Source organism: Entelurus aequoreus, linkage group LG09, assembly GCF_033978785.1.
Source record: "Entelurus aequoreus isolate RoL-2023_Sb linkage group LG09, RoL_Eaeq_v1.1, whole genome shotgun sequence".
NCBI classification, from domain to species: Eukaryota; Metazoa; Chordata; class Actinopteri; order Syngnathiformes; family Syngnathidae; genus Entelurus; species Entelurus aequoreus.
The window spans coordinates 74,705,289-74,721,205 of record NC_084739.1 but is presented as its reverse complement, the minus strand read 5'-3'; the positions used below and the strand labels follow the sequence as shown (position 1 = coordinate 74,721,205).

Here is a 15,917-nt window from a genome sequence, read left to right as displayed (position 1 = left end):
GAGCTAATGGAGCGACAACGAATAAATGAATAAGCAGAACATGCGCACATGTGTAGTCACGAACATAGAACAGGGCTTCCAAGCATTCCGTACAGTGCATCATTCACTTTTTCCCATTTTCTTATGTTACTGCCTTATTCCAAAATGTAATTAACTAATGTTTGTCCTCAAAATTCTACACACAAAATCCTATAATGACAAGGTTAAAGGTTTTTTTTTTCTTAATTTTTGCTAATGTATTCAAATAAAAACTAGGAAATCATAAGTATTCACAGCCTTGGCCGTGAAGCTCCAAAGTGAGCTCAGGTGCATCCTGTTTCAGCTGATCGTCCTTCAGATGTTTCACACTTAAATTGGAGTCCACCTGTTGTAAATTCAGTTGGTTGGACATGATTTGGAAAGGCACACACCTGTCTTTATAGAAGGTCCCACACTTGACAGTGCACGCAGACAGAGCACACACCAATAATGAAGTCCAAGGTAGACCTCCAGGACAGGATTGTCTCTAGGCACAAATCTGGGGAAGTGTACAGAAAAATATCTGCTGCATTGAAGGTCCCAATGAGCACAGTGGTCTCCTTCATTCGTAAATGTAAGAAGTTTGGAACCACCAGGACTCTTCCTATAGATGAGCGATCGGGGGAGAAGGACCCTAGTCAGGGAGGTGACCAAGAACCACATGGTCACTCTGTCAGAACTACAGCATTGATCTGTGGAGAAAGGAGAACCTTACAGAAGGACAACCATTTCTGCAGCAATCCACCAATCAGGCCTGTATGGTAGAAGCAATTCCTTTGTAATAGTTTTCCAAAATGCACCTGAAAGACTCTCAGACCAGGAGAAACTAAATTCTCTGGTCTGCTGAGACAAAGATCGAAGTCTCTGGCGTGAATGCCTGGCGTCATGTTTGGAGGAAACCGCTCATCCCCTGACCAATACCATCCCTACAGTGAAGCACGGTGGTGGCAGCATCATTCTGTGGGGATGGTTTTCAGCGGCAGGAATTGGGAGACTAGTCAGGATAGAGGGAAAGATGAATGCAGCAATGTACAGAGACATTCAACGCTTCCCATCCAACCTGATGGAGCTTGAGAGGTGCTGCCAAGAGTACTGGTTGAAACTGCCCAAAGATATGTGTGCATCAACAAAGTACTGAGCAAAGGCTCTGAATACTTGCGTACAGTTGATTTTGTAGTATTCTAATAAATTGCAAACATTTCCAAGGAAAAAATTATTTTATTCCATTTTGGAATAAGGCGGTAACAAAACAACATGGAAAAAGTGAAGCGCTGTGAATACTTTGAGGATGCACTGTGTGTACTTCAGGTTTGACGGGGCCTCAGAGTTGCATCTTTTGTAGCTTAGTTTTAGGAAGTCTGTTTGTGTCATGGTTTTTTACCACTTGTGTACGTTTTAATAAACGCTGCCGCTCACAAACATGTATTCATTCCAAGAGTCTTCCATGAGTTTAAAGACATTTGACTTGGGTTTTTCCCACCCTATTCCAGAAAAAAATGTACGAGAATCCGCTGTACGAGCAGAGAAGGAACCTGGACCGGCAAGCCGGGCTGGTCGCCGACGCGACTGCAAAGAAGCTGAAGGACAAAAGCGGCAAAAAGAAAGCCAAGAAAGAAAAACAAGATGAAGAGCGTGCATTGAAAGTGGAACAAGAGGAAGAGAAGGCAAAAGCTCTGAAGATAGAGGAGGAGTTCAAAATGAGCAAGACTCGAGATGAGCACAGTCCTTGTCCCAGCAAGAAATACAAGGATGAAAAGTATGAGTCCAAGAAGAAGGACAAGTACTATCCTGACAGAGAGGAAGATGTCAGGCTCAAGTACAGCAGGAGAGATGAGGAGGAGCCGGGTATCCGTCGTTATCGACATCACAGACAGGAAGAGGACAAGTACGACCGACGGCCCCGATACGACCCGAGAGAAGAGGACAAGCACAAATTTGCGAAATATTCCAAGGGCTATTCCAAACACGAGCGTGAACGAGAAGTCAGGAGCGTGGAGAAGGACACGTCGAACAAAAGCCAAGCTACGCTAGAAGCAAACAAGCAACCGAAGCCTTACGATCCGCCCAAAGTCATGAGTGGACCGAGTCCGGCAATGAGAGCTAAACTCCGCAAGCAAAGTTTGGAAGCCACCAAGCACGCGGCTGTGGCCTCGGCGCCTACCTTTGAGAGGTTTACTTGGAAGAAAAAGGAGAGTCAGCTGGCTCTGGATGCCAAGAAAGAGGCCGCCCAGTTCGTCAAGGAGGAGGAAGAATCCTTGAAAAAAGCCAAAGCCACGAACAAAGCTGACGGCAGTTCCACTGCCGACTCTTTTGCAAAGTCCGTAGCCCTCGCCCAAGAAATCACTCAAAAGATGTGTGGTGATAGAAGGACCATGCCTTTGCCGTCAAAGGGGGTCAAACAATCTCAGATCCGACCCAACTTTCCTGTCCCTGCCTCAGAATTCAATACAACAGTCATGACGGGAAAAGCCGCACCGTTCGTAAAACCCCAGAGCTCAGGTAGTCCAACAGAGACTAAACCTATTTTCGCAGCTTCTAACACAATGTTCGGTCCTCATCCCCTTGTGGTCCCCGGACCAGTTCTGACTGTCTCTCAGCCTGCCTCGTTAGTCCCCAGCCTCGCTCCTGCTGTGTCCCAGCCTGCCTCCTTAGTCCCCAGCCTAGCTCCGGCTGTGTCTCAGCCTGCCTCCTCATTCCCCAGCCTAGCTCCGGCTGTGTCTCAGCCTGCCTCCTCAATCCCCAGCCTAGCTCCGACTGTGTCTCAGCCTGCCTCCTCAATCCCCAGATCCGCTTTGCTTGTGTCAAATTCTGCCTTCTCAGTTTCTAAAGCATCTCCACCCGCATCTTTATCGTTAACTAGTCCTCATCCGAAACTGTCTGGGCTTGAGCCATTGGTGGCTGACCCAGTTCCCCAAGAATCGAAACCTAACATGGCAGACGCCGCTCCATTTGAAACATCAACAAACGAGCCAGATGTGGCAGCTCCCGGTGTCCCCGAGAGTGAGCAGACTCAGGCCGTGTTTGTCAAGCCCCCACCGTTCATCAACACAAGTGAAGCTTCTAACACAAAGTTCGGTCCTCATCCCCCTGTGTCTTATCCTGCCCCACTTGTTAAATCTCTGCAACGGTTTCCGGCTCCTCATGTCCCACTTGTGTCTCAATCTGTGCAGAGGTTTTCTAGTCCTCTTGGCCCAACTGTGTCTAAATCTCTGCAACGGTTTCCTTGTTCTACTGGCCCAGCAGTCCCCAGGCCAGTTTTGACTGTCTCTCAGCCTGCCTCGTTAGTCCCCAGCCTAGCTCCGGCTGTGTCTCAGCCTGCCTCCTCAATCCCTAGCCTAGCTCCGACTGTGTCTCAGCCTGCCTCCTCAATCCCCAGATCCGCTTTGCTTTTGTCAAATTCTACCTTCTCAGTTTCCAAAGCATCTCCACCCGCATCTTTATCGTTAACTAGTCCTGATCCGAAACTGTCTGGGCTTGAGCCATTGGTGGCTGACCCAGTGCCCCAAGAATCGAAACCTAACACGGCAGACGCCGCTCCATTTGAAACATCAACAAACGAGCCAGATGTGGCAGCTCCCGGTGTGCCCGAGAGTGAGCAGACTCAGGCCGTGTTTGTCAAGCCCCCACCGTTCATCAACACAAGTGAAGGATCTAAAACGTCTGAAAAACCAAAAAGTAACCTGGCTGCAGCCAAAGCCCAGGACTTATTTGGCATCTTCTACAGCAGTATAGACAAACTAGGACCTTTGTCGTTTACAAAGTCGACTACAGCCAACAGAGGTGAAAAGAGTAGCACCCAGTCCATTACCAGTCCTTCTCCAAGCCAACGAGCTCCACAACCTTCTAACACACCTCAGCAGACACAAAATGGTTTGCCACAAACCCCAGAACCAGAGTCCCAGTTGGATATTCACATTGAATCTGCTTGGTCTTTACAGACCGGCTTGAATTTAGCATCTGAGAGGGTTCAGAGTGCGCATGATCATGAACCTGCTAAGACAGCACCCACGTCACAAAGTCAGCATGAGGAAAAAACAGTTTCCGGACCCAAAATACACGATACCCCAATACAAGACCTTCTAGAACCTGCTGATATAGCAGCACCCACGTCACAAAATCAAGAACAGGAAAAAGCAGTTCCCGAACCCAAAATACACGATGATACCCCACTTCAAGACCTTCCAGAACCTGTTAGGATAGCACCCACGTCACAAAGTCCACATGAGAAAAAAAACGTTTCTGAACCCAAAACACACGATGATACCCCAATTCAAGGCCTTCCAGAACCTGTTAGGAAAGCACCCATGTCACAAAATCAGGAACAGGAAAAAACTGTTTCCGAACCCAAAATACACAATGATACCCCAATTCAAGACCTTCTAGAACCTGCTAGGATAGCACCCACGTCACAAAGTCAACATGAGGAAAAAAATGTTTCTGAAACCAAAATACCAGACGATACCCCAATTCAAGACCTTCCCGAACCTGCTAAGATAACACCTACGTCACAAAATCAGGAACAGGAAAAAACTGTTTCCGAACCCAAAATACACAATGATACCCCAATTCAAGACCTTCTAGGACCTGCTGATATAGCAGCACCCACGTCAAAAAGTCAAGAACAGGAAAAAACAGTTCCCGAACCCAAAATACACGATGATACCCCACTTCAAGACCTTCCAGAACCTGTTAGGATAGCACCCACGTCACAAAGTCCACATGAGAAAAAAAACGTTTCTGGACCCAAAACACACGATGATACCCCAATTCAAGGCCTTCCAGAACCTGTTAGGAAAGCACCCATGTCACAAAATCAGGAACAGGAAAAAACTGTTTCCGAACCCAAAATACACAATGATACCCCAATTCAAGTCCTTCCGGAACCTGCTAGGATAGCACCCACGTCACAAACTCAACATGAGGAAAAAAACGTTTCTGAAACCAAAATACCCGACGATACCCCAATTCAAGACCTTCCCGAACCTGCTAAGATAACACCTACGTCACAAAATCAGGAACAGGAAAAAACAGTTTCTGGATCCAAAATACACAACGATACCCCAATTCAAGACCTTCTAGAAACACCTCCAGTAACGGATCATGAATCCACACCTTGTCTTAGCTCTGAAAGAAAAACTGCTCAAAAGAGAAATCCTCCCGTTTGCACCACCCCTGTACGACAAACACGATCCAAAACCAGATCCCAGACCAGGCAGCAGCATTTTCATGTCCAGTCAGAACCAGAGCCGGCCTTGGGAGTTTCTGACTTAAACATCGTGGAATTCTCGGATCAGGACTCTGGGCCACATCAAGCACGCAAGGAGATTCCCGAAGCGATGGAAACATCTGAAAATGTGGACGTGACCCTTCCAGACTCCCAGTTGACTTTGAGTTAGACGGGGTGGGACTGAGAATCCGGGATGATGAATTCAGTCAATGAAATTTCCAGGGTCATGGATCCACAGGATCAAACTTTTGTCTGCTGAGAATAGTTGCTTTTGGAACGCTCTTACTTTTGATCCCAGATTCCATTACAGTTTTTCCTCTGTTATACAGGGATTAGTCCGGTCCTGACAGAGACCCATTCAGTGTTTTTTATTTTATTTAAAAAAAAACATTTTGTCATTCCAAAGTTGTAAAGAAAGTAGAGGAAGACCTTGGCGTGTGCTCAATCCAGGAAGGAGATGAATTCCCTCAGTGTACATAATTCACATCCGTTTGTCTAAAGTTGTTTTTATTAAAAGTTCCTTTGAGGGAAAAACTGCTGCTTCTTGTGATGTTTGATCAAGAGTCCAGATTTAATAATTGTGAGGCCTATCGCTTTTTAAGTCGTTCTAGTCGGATGAATGCGATCTGAGCGCAGGACGCATCGCATACATTTCCGATTTGATTCCATGTACAAACGAGGCCTGGATCGGATATGAAAAAATCGGAAAAATCCGATACAGGTCGCATACGGGCAAAAAAATCGGAATTGACCTGCAGTGTGAGAACAAGGCCATAGATGGAATTATAGTTACCAGGGAAATTTAGTAGTTTTAGAACAAGGGTGTCAAACTTGTTTTCATTGAGGGCCACATGGCAGTTATGGCTGCCCTCAGAAGGCATTGGTCATTATGTTTTAGTACTCTGTAGACTGGCAAATCAGTCGCTATAATTTCATCGTAGAGTTGTTTTTTTTATGTTACCATTGTTTTTTTTACGGTGAAATTCTGGCGACAGAGCGGCCAGATTTTGACCGTAAAATCTGTGGTTGTTTTTACGATGTATGACTGTAAAGAGACAAATGGTACAAGTCTTTTTTTACGGTAAAATTCTGGCGACAGCGGCCAATTTTTTACCATAAAATCTTTGACCGTGAAATCTCTCATCATTTGTACAATGTACACATTCACGGATAACCTGAGGTCCTCAAGTGGTGAAGGAGCGTCGTCACAGTTCGTCTCGCTTCAGTGTCAGCAGGAACCGAGAACTGCAGAAGCTCCCTGCTCTCAAAGGTACTCAACCCAGTCCTGGAACTGGACCTTAACCTGGTCCTAAACCCGGTCCAGGCAGATTCTGCTCTGAAAGGTACTAAAGATGGTCCTAAAACTGGACCTAAACCCGCTCCAGGCAGATTGTGCTCTGAAAGGTACTAAAACCGGTCCTAAAACTGGACCTAAACCTGGTCCTAAACCCGGTCCAGGCAGACTGTGCTCTGAAAGGTACTAAACCCGGTCCTTAAACTGGACTTAACCGGGTCCAGGTCGTTGTGCTTTGAAAGGTACTAAAGTTGGTCCTAAACCTGGTCCTAAACCCGGTCCAGGCAGATTGTGCTCTGAGAGGTACTAAACCCAGTCCTTAAACTGGACCTAAACCTGGTCATAAACCCGGTCCAAGCAGATTGTGCTCTGAAAGGTACTAATCCTGGTCCCAAACCTGGTCCAGACAGATTGTGCTCTGAAAGGTACTAAAGTATGGTCCTCAAGCTGGTCCTTAACCTCGTCCAGGCAGATTGTGCTCTGAAAAGTACTAAAGATTGTCCTAAAACTGGACCTAAGTCTGGTCCTGAACCCGGTCCAGGCAGATTTTGCTCTGAAAGGTACTAAACCCGGTCCTTAAAGTGAACCTAAACCTGGTCCTAAAACCGGTCCAGGCAGATTGTGCTCTGAAAGGTACTAAAGCTGGTCCTAAACCTGGTCCCAGACCTGGTCCTAAACCTGGTCCAGGCAGATTGTGCTCTGAAAGGTACTAAAGATGGTCCTCAAGCTGGTCCTTAACCTGGTCCAGGTAGATTGTGCTCTGAAAGGTCCTGAAGGTAGCCCTAAACCTGATCCTACAGCTGGTCCAGGCAGATTGTGCTCTGAAAGGTACTAAAGATGGTCCTAAAACTGGACCTAAACCTGGTCCTAAACCCGGTCCAGGCAGTTTGTGCTCTGAGAGGTACTAAAACCGTTCCTAAAACTGGACCTAAACCCGGTCCAGGCAGATTTTGCTCTGAAAGGTACTAAACCCGGTCCTTAAACTGGACCTAAACCTAAACCTGGTCCAGCAAGACAAGTGTAGACTAAGTGTAAACATGTTTAGAGTTATTGAAGTGAGGACTGATGTGGACTTAAGTTAGTTTAGTGTTCTTTGATCATCTTCTAACATCATTCAAGTACTACATCTAAGCTTTCTTCTTCTTTTTCTTCTCATTCTCGTTCTCCTTCATCTTGTTCTTCTCTTTCATCTTCTTCTTCTCTTCCATCTTCCTCCATCTTCTTCTTCTCCTCCATCTTCTTCTTCTCCCATTTCATCTTCTTCTACTTATTTTTCTTCTTCTTCTACTTCTTCTCCTCCATCATCATCATCATCTTCTTCTTCTTCTCGTTCTCCTTAGTCTTGTTCTTCTTCTCCTTCATCATCTTCTTCTCTCCATCTTCTTCTTCTTCTTCTTCTTCTCCTCCTTTATCTTCTTCTTATTCTTCTCCTTCTTTTTCTCCTCCTCCATCATCCTCTTCTTCTCCTCCTTTATAATTTTCTTCTCCATCTTTTTCTTGTGCTTTTCAATCTTCTACTGCTTCTCCATCTTCTTTTTCTTCTTCTCCTTCCTCTTTTTTCTTTTTCTTCTTCTCCTTTTCTTCTTCCTCTTTTTCTTCTTTGTCTTCTCCTTCCTATTCTTTTTCTTCCTTCTCTTCTTTTTGCTCTTAATCTTCTTATGAGTCTGGGAAAAATAGGTTGTTGACGATTGACGATTTTTTAGTCAACAAAATGAACACTACTGTAGTCACATGATCCTCAATGGGCTGGATTCAATCTTGAATGTCATAAATAGTTTGTTGAAAAACTGATCCGACGCCATGTTGACGCCAGTCGCGATTGTTTGTGCTGCACAGCCCTCCTTTGGTCACATCAGGCGGGAAGACCAGAAGAAGTTCTCCTTCAGCTTTAAGGGGTTCTTCGGGGACCCCAAAGCAATGAAGGCCGTCGTCCGCGTCCACTTCACCGCCTCCAAGGGGAAGGTAAGAAAGTTTCTAGTTGACAATCAGAATGTTCACACGTGTATCATTCCTTCATACATTTTTCAAAATAAAACCAGAACTGATAAAAAACAGAGAACTTGTTTGTTGCCAGACACAGAACTAAAAAATAGATAATGAATGGTTCATCCAAGTTCTAATATTGTCCCGCACACTGCCAACATCCATCCCCTCCAATAGACTGGCCGCCCCTCGACACTGCTTCATCTCTCAAAGATAACCCTAAATGTTCTCCTGCTGCTGGTCGACTTCCTCCTGGACCACCTCTTGGTCCTCCTCCCCGGCGATCTCCTGGAAAGCCTCCTTTCATTGGCAAGCCAGCCTCAGCTCTGCCGCTCGACAACCCTGCTCAAGCAAAACAGCCATTGTCCTCAACTGCGAACGAGGACCAGTCCACAATCTCTTCGACGGTGGCCAGATGCCTAAATGTCATCGAGTCTGTCAAGTCTCAGTCTATGAAGCCGGGAGCTAAACCGCTCAAATCTGTCCAGTTCAGTTTAACGTCAGTCAGCCACAAATTCATATTGCCCTGTCGTTGACATCAAGTCCAAGCAGAAGGAAAAGGTAGAGTCAGTAGCATTTCTTTGGAGGACTTGTAGTCACTGTTGTGTACTCATGTGTTTCTGTTACAGTTGGACTTGTACAACCAGAAGATTTTGGAAAAGCGAGAACTGCAGTACAAAGAAAAGCGAGAACTGCAGTACAAAGAAAAGCTAGCCCGCAAGCAAGGCAAGACGATGATGTTGTCTCCAGGTATCATAGATATTGATCTATCAAAGCTTTTTTCAAAACCTACAGCAGCTTGTATTTGCTTTCACCAAGCCTTATTGAAGTACCAAAGAAGCAGAATGCTTTTCTTAGTTATTTATGTAATGTTTGCAGATATAAGTCCACACTATTGCATTTGTTTCCAGGCAGTGGAAAAAAAGCATAAAGATGCTTCTAGCACATCCGACCAGGAACACATTGTGGTGGTCTTGTTATGTTTGCCGCCGGACCAAGCTTCGGATCCCCCAGTAACACAGAAATTACACAGGTTTGCGGTCGGTGATTTGGAAACTTCCAAAGCAGTCTTAGGTCTTCATTCTTAGCAGTGCACGTTAGCAAGAAGTAGTGGTTCCTCCCAGCCGTCAAGGAAAGAAGTAAACTGCAAGTAACTGTTTTTTTTTTCTCTCTTCACATAGTATTTCTATCCAGCCTAAGAAGTAGGGACAAATATGTTTTGTTCATCTACTACTTAGTATTTTAGCAAAAGTTGTTACTAAGGATATACACACATACCCTTTTTGCTTCTTTTAAAGTCCAGTTTTATTTAAAGGCCTACTGAAACCCACTACTACCGACCACGCAGTCTGATAGTTTATATATCAATGATGAAATCTTAACATTATAACACATGCCAATACGGCCGGGTTAACTTATAAAGTGACATTTTAAATTTGCCGCTAAACTTCCGGTTCGAAACGCCTCTGAGGATGACGTATGGCGTGACGTAGCCCGGGGAACACGGGTATGCCTTCCACATTGAAGCCAATACGAAAAAGCTCAGTTTTCATTTCATAATCCCACAGTATTCTGGACATCTGTGTTCGTGAATCTGTTGCAATTATGTTCATTGCATTATGGAGAAAGAAGCTGAGCAAGCAAAGAAGAAAGTTGTCGGTGCGAAACGGATGTATTTTTCGAATGAAGTCAGCAACAACAGTACACAGCCGGCGCGTCTTTGTTTACATTCCCGAAAGATGCAGTCAAGATGGAAGAACTCGGATAACAGAGACTCTAACCAGGAGGACTTTTGACTTCGATACACAGACGCCTGTAGAGAACTGGGACAACACAGACTCTTTCCAGGATTACTTTGATTTGGATGACAAAGACGCAGACGTGCTACCGTGAGTATGCAGCTTTGGCTTCTAAACATTTGATCGCTTGACCGTAGGTGCGCAACTTTATTTTTGCGCATGTACGTAACTTTTTTAAAATATATAAGCTTTATGAACCTTGGGTTAGGTGAACGGTCTTTTGGGCTGAGTGATTGTGTGTGTTGATCAGGTGTTTGAATTGTATTGGCGTGTTCTATGGAGCTAGGAGCTAGCATAGGAGCTAGGAGTTAGCATAACAAAGACGTAGGTGTTTTTATGCAGGATTAATTTGTGTCATATTAAATATAAGCCTGGTTGGGTTGTGGCTAATAGAGTAAATATATGTCTTGTGTTTATTTACTGTTTTAGTCATTCCCAGCTGAATACCAGGTACCGTGAGTATGCAGCCTTGGCTGCTAAACATTTGATAGCTTGACCGTATGTGCGCGTCACGTACGTAACTTTTTAAAAATATATAAGCTTTATGAACATTGGGTTAGGTGAACTGTCTTTTGGGCTGAGTGATTGTGTGTGTTGATCAGGTGTTTGAATTGTATTGGCGTGTTCTATGGAGCTAGGAGCTAGCAGAGGAGCTAGGAGCTAGCATAACAAACACGTAGGTGTTTTTATGCAGGATTAATTTGTGGCATATTAAATATAAGCCTGGTTGTGTTGTGGCTAATAGAGTATATATATGTCTTGTGTTTATTTACTGTTGTAGTCATTCCCAGCTGAATATCAGGTCACCCCCGGCTCTCACAGCATCTTCCCTATCTGAATAGCTTCCACTCCCCACTAGTCCTTCACTTGCACTTTACTCATCCACAAATCTTTCATCCTCGCTCAAATTAATGGGGAAATTGTCGCTTTCTCGGTCCGAATCTCTCTCACTTCATGCGGCCATCATTGTAAACAATAGGGAACTTTGCGTGTATGTTCAATTGACTATGTCACGCTACTTCCGGTAGGGGCAAGCCTTTTTTTATCAGATACCAAAAGTTGCGATCTTTATCGTCGTTGTTCTATACTAAATCCTTTCAGCAAAAATATGGCAATATTCCGAAATTATCAAGTATGACACATAGAATAGATCTGCTATCCCCGTTTAAATAAAAAAAATTCATTTCAGTAGGCCTTTAAGGTTATTTCAACATCAAGTAATTTCATAGCTCAGGGAGTTGCCTAGCTAGCATCATGTGTCTCATAGCTCCAACTACTACAGCTTTTTACATTTACATTCAGTACCTTCCAGGTGAGTAAAAAGGTACTTTTCCTCATCTGCGGGACATTTTGGACCTTCCTGTTTGCCGAATCTTCACTTTTATGAGCTGAGATAAAACTTGCAACAGTCTGAGACCCAAGTACATTTGTGCTACAATTAGTCATCTAAATGCAAAGTACTCCTGTTTATTCAGAGTATGAAAGGACTCTAAGGGCTGGCTGTGCATTTACTGTGTTCACCGATGTAGCGCTAAAAGTTTGCTACAAATCAGCTTTTAAGAACATGGCATGAAGAAGCTTAGGATGCATGCTCGTTAGTTATTTATGCGATCGTCTAAACTGTGCAAATGATTTTGCTCAGCTAAAGTTTACTTACAGCGGCTTGTGGACTGTTTTGAAAGTACATACCAAGCTTCTTAGCTAGCTAGCTATGTTTCTTGTTCTAGACTTACCATGTAATCTCTTCAGCAGATGTAGCTTCTGTAACTCTACTTTGTTAGGCCTAGAATGCAAGTTTCTGTCTACAACAGCGTTGCAAGTCTGCGATACATTTAGAAACGCTTGAATCTATGTGAAGAACTCATCGTAAGATTGATGCTAGACCCATGCACTGTTCAAATGTGTTAGCCATGTTCACAAAAGCTTTTTATTCCAAAACCTCTCCATACCAAGAACTCACTCTGGACAGCACATGTTCAAAGTCACGCATATTTTTTTTATTTTATCTTTTTAGCTTGTTTATTGGTAGCAAGTCAGCTTTGTCAAATGGTGTTGCATTTCGTCGGTGGTAAGTCTTGAAGGAGTTGGGGTAAGTAAAGTCGACATATTGTTCTTCAGGTAAAGTTTGCTACACTCCAAGCTGCCAGAGTCAGTGACTACCGTGTACTGACTAAAATGATCCTTCCTGATCTATTCTGTTAATATGAGTGCAGAGGCTAGCCCACTTTCCTATACTCAGACCAGCAAGATCACATCTGTAGACCACTTTGCTCCAGTCTCACGCTAAGCTAACCTAACCTGAACCAGAAGTTTCAACAGAAAGGTGGTGGAATGATTAGGCTGTTGCAAAATGTATGCTATTTGACATGGGATTACCAAGTTTATTGCTTACGTGGTTTATGGTTATGGTTTCTTAAAGAATCCAGATGTAGACTCCAAGCTTACAGTAGTAGCTAGAAGTGTGAAAATGTCTCCTCGGAAGTTCCACAATTGTCAAGCTAGCAGCTAAACAAAACGACCTGCCAATAAAAAACATGCATTTGAGCACTGATGTAGCATAATGCTAACTGCACAGTTGTGTGATAGTTGCACCGTCACCACCACCGTAACATAGTACTTGACTGTAGAGCAGTTTTTGTGTCATCTAACGGCTGAGAAGAAGCTAGACATCGGACAAATGTTACTACTCAAATCTAGCTAGAATTACTTGTGTGATCTGTTGATTCTCTTGTGTGATGTGGCAGAATAACTTTATTCATTATTTGTGTTTAAGTTCGTCCTTAAATGTCTAGCCTCATAAATGTGGGGAGTTCCTAAAGAAGCGAAACTAATGATCGGAACTTTGAAATAAAAATGACCTGATCGTTTGAGTGTGCTTGTATAAGCACCACACACTGTTTTCATTGCTCTTTATGGTGAAAGTCAAACCAGTCAAGGTAGGTCTTTATTTGTTATTATCTGGATGATTTGTTGAACACTTCCTAAATGTTACCTGTGAATTTTCTCATTTAATTATCAGGGCATTAAATCGATTACAACTAGACGGAACCTCCTAAATGATCTTCTTTAATACAAAGTCCGTTTACATCAGTTGTCCAGGACTAAACAGCTAGGATGGTCCGACAGAGTGTCAGTAGTTGTAAAAGTGTTTACTTCTGTAAAGTCTTTGTGTGAGCATCTTGAGCTCATTGACTGATTAATCCATCGTGTTCCCATTTACAGCCACGGCAGTCAGCAGTGAGCCCAAGAATGTTTGGATTTGTGGTCATTCGCTGGTGTACTGGGCAGAGATGCGGGCCACATCTCCAGAGGTAGGTATGCAGCTGGCAATGGACCCCAGCAAGGTAGCTATCTGGTGGAAGGGGGTCCAAGGCATGACGTGGCCGCAGCTGCTCCCTCTGCTGCACCAGCTCAAAGTCACCTGGCCCGACCCCCACGTCCTTGTTATGCACCTGGGGGGCAACGACATGTGCACCGACAGTCCTACCAACCTGGTGGCCTCTGTTAAAAAGGACTTGACCTCCATGAGGACCATCTTCCCTCACACCCCCCTCGTTTGGTCCAATATTCTCCTCCGCAGGGGGCGGCGCCACTCGGCTGACGCCCATGAGGTGGATCTGGTCCGAAGCACGGTCAACCGCAGAATCCAAAACATATTCTCGAAGTTAGGCGGCGTTTCTTTGGCCCATGACAACATCCGCTGTGGCTCACACACGGACGGGCTTTTTACCGGCCCGATGGCATCCATTTGTCCCACAAGGGGATCGACCTGTTCAATTTGAACCTGCAGGATTATCTGGAGAAGTGGGAGGGAGAAATTAACAACACCTCCGACTAAGAGAGTGCTTACTTCGTCAGCTTGGCTTCTGTTTGTTGATTGTATTGTTTTTTTTGTTTTTTAGCTTTAATCATGGGGGAAGACATCCAAACAAACACAACATTTGAAATAAATGAAACCAACAAATCCAGTTATAATTGTGCTATTCACCATTTTGTTTGTGCTCATCCTTTTTAATATTTAGATGTATTAGGCTCTGCCATCTTACCGTAAAAGTCTTCAAAGATACTGAGGAAATATTATGTCAGAAAATGTCCGTCTTTGAAATGGAGGCTGACAAATTATGTAACAAGATGTTAAATATTTCTGACACATAGGACACACAGTACTTCTACATCACAGGTAGGTGTGCAGAGCAAGACATCTTAGTGTTCTCAGAACAATTAATCGATTGCAACTGGACTGTTTGGTTTGAGTTGAAGACGTCTGTACTCTTTTCCAAGTAGGCTTTATCAGTTCATGCTTATACACTTAGATTGGTCAGATCTATTCTTAGACTTAGATTGGTCAGATCTCGTCTTAGACTTAGATTGGTCGGATTTAGTCTTAGACTTCGACTCATCAGCTCGAGACTTAGATTGGTCGGATCGAGTCTTACATTGGTCGGATCGAGACTTAGATTGGTGGGATCCAGTCTTATACTTCGATTGGTCAGCTCTAGACTTAGATTACATGTGCAATATGATATATGTGAGGTATCAATAACTTAGATATCTCACATATATCATTAATATATAAAATAAAAAATGTTGGTCCCAAAACCGAACCTTCAAATTATTGACATACAACCTTCAACTTTTTAACTGTCACACGTGACCTTCAAATTATTGACATAAAACCTTTTTTAACTAGCTGTTACACCTTAAAAATGATTGACAAAACATTATTTTTTACCTGTTACACCTTCAAATTATTGACATAAAACTTTCATCTTTTTTACCTGTTACACCTTACAATTATCGACACAGTCTTCATCTTTTATAACTGTTACACCTTCAAATTCACTGCTGGTGCAGTTTTACTCAGCCATCATAGAGTCCATCCTGACCTCCTCCATCACAGTGTGGTTCCCCGGCGCCACAGTCCAGGATAAGAATAGACTGCAGCGCATCGTACGTGCTGCTGAGAAGGTGATTGGCTGCAAGCTCCCATCCCTCCAGGACTTGTTCTCCTCCAGGACCAGGAGGCGTGTGGGTCGGATCACAGCTGACTCTTCTCACCCTGGACACACACTATTCTCCCCTCTTCCCTCAGGCAGGAGACTACGCTCCATCCAGACCCACACCTCCCGCCACCTGAACAGTTTTTTCCCCTCGGCCATCAGGCAAATGAACAATAACTCCTAACAGCAGCTCCTTGAATTCCTTGAATCCCTTCTAAGTCTATCTGATAGCTCAGTCACAGCTCTTTTTATACCAAATATGTGTTATGTGTTTTATGTCGCACGTTTGCACCAAGAAAAATTCCTAGTTTGTGAACCCGTTCTCAAACAATGGCAATAAAACTATTCTGATTCTGATTCTGAAATTATTGTCATAAAACCTTCAACTTTTTAACTGTTACATGCGCAAATTATTGTCAAAACTTTCATGATTTTTTACCTGTTACACCTTCAAATGAATCACATGAAACCTCCATATTTTATAACTTACACCTTCAAGTTATTGACATAAAGCCTTCCATCGTTTTACCTGTTACACCTTACTATTGACATAAAACCTTCATCTTTTATAACTTTTACACCTTCAAATTATTGAC

General features: G+C 43.8%; 1 protein-coding gene across 6 annotated transcripts in view; it reads left to right on the top strand.

Moving 5' to 3' along the window:
- LOC133657714 (zinc finger protein 318-like) overlaps positions 1–15,639 on the top strand; it is a 34,961-nt gene extending 19,322 nt beyond the window's left edge. For 2 of the 6 annotated variants that reach the window (XM_062059352.1, XM_062059350.1), the window contains 3 exons: positions 8,376–8,501; positions 9,152–9,272; positions 13,544–15,639. In XM_062059352.1, coding sequence (XP_061915336.1) covers positions 8,376–8,501; positions 9,152–9,272; positions 13,544–14,103 — 807 coding nt within the window. In that variant the 3' untranslated portion in view covers positions 14,104–15,639. Of the gene's footprint in view, positions 1–1,508; positions 6,218–8,375; positions 8,502–8,699; positions 9,084–9,151; positions 9,273–13,543 lie in introns of those variants that run through there. The other 4 variants (XR_009827340.1, XM_062059351.1, XM_062059349.1 and 1 more) reach the window with 4 other exon arrangements.
- Positions 15,640–15,917: the final 278 nt, after the last annotated feature.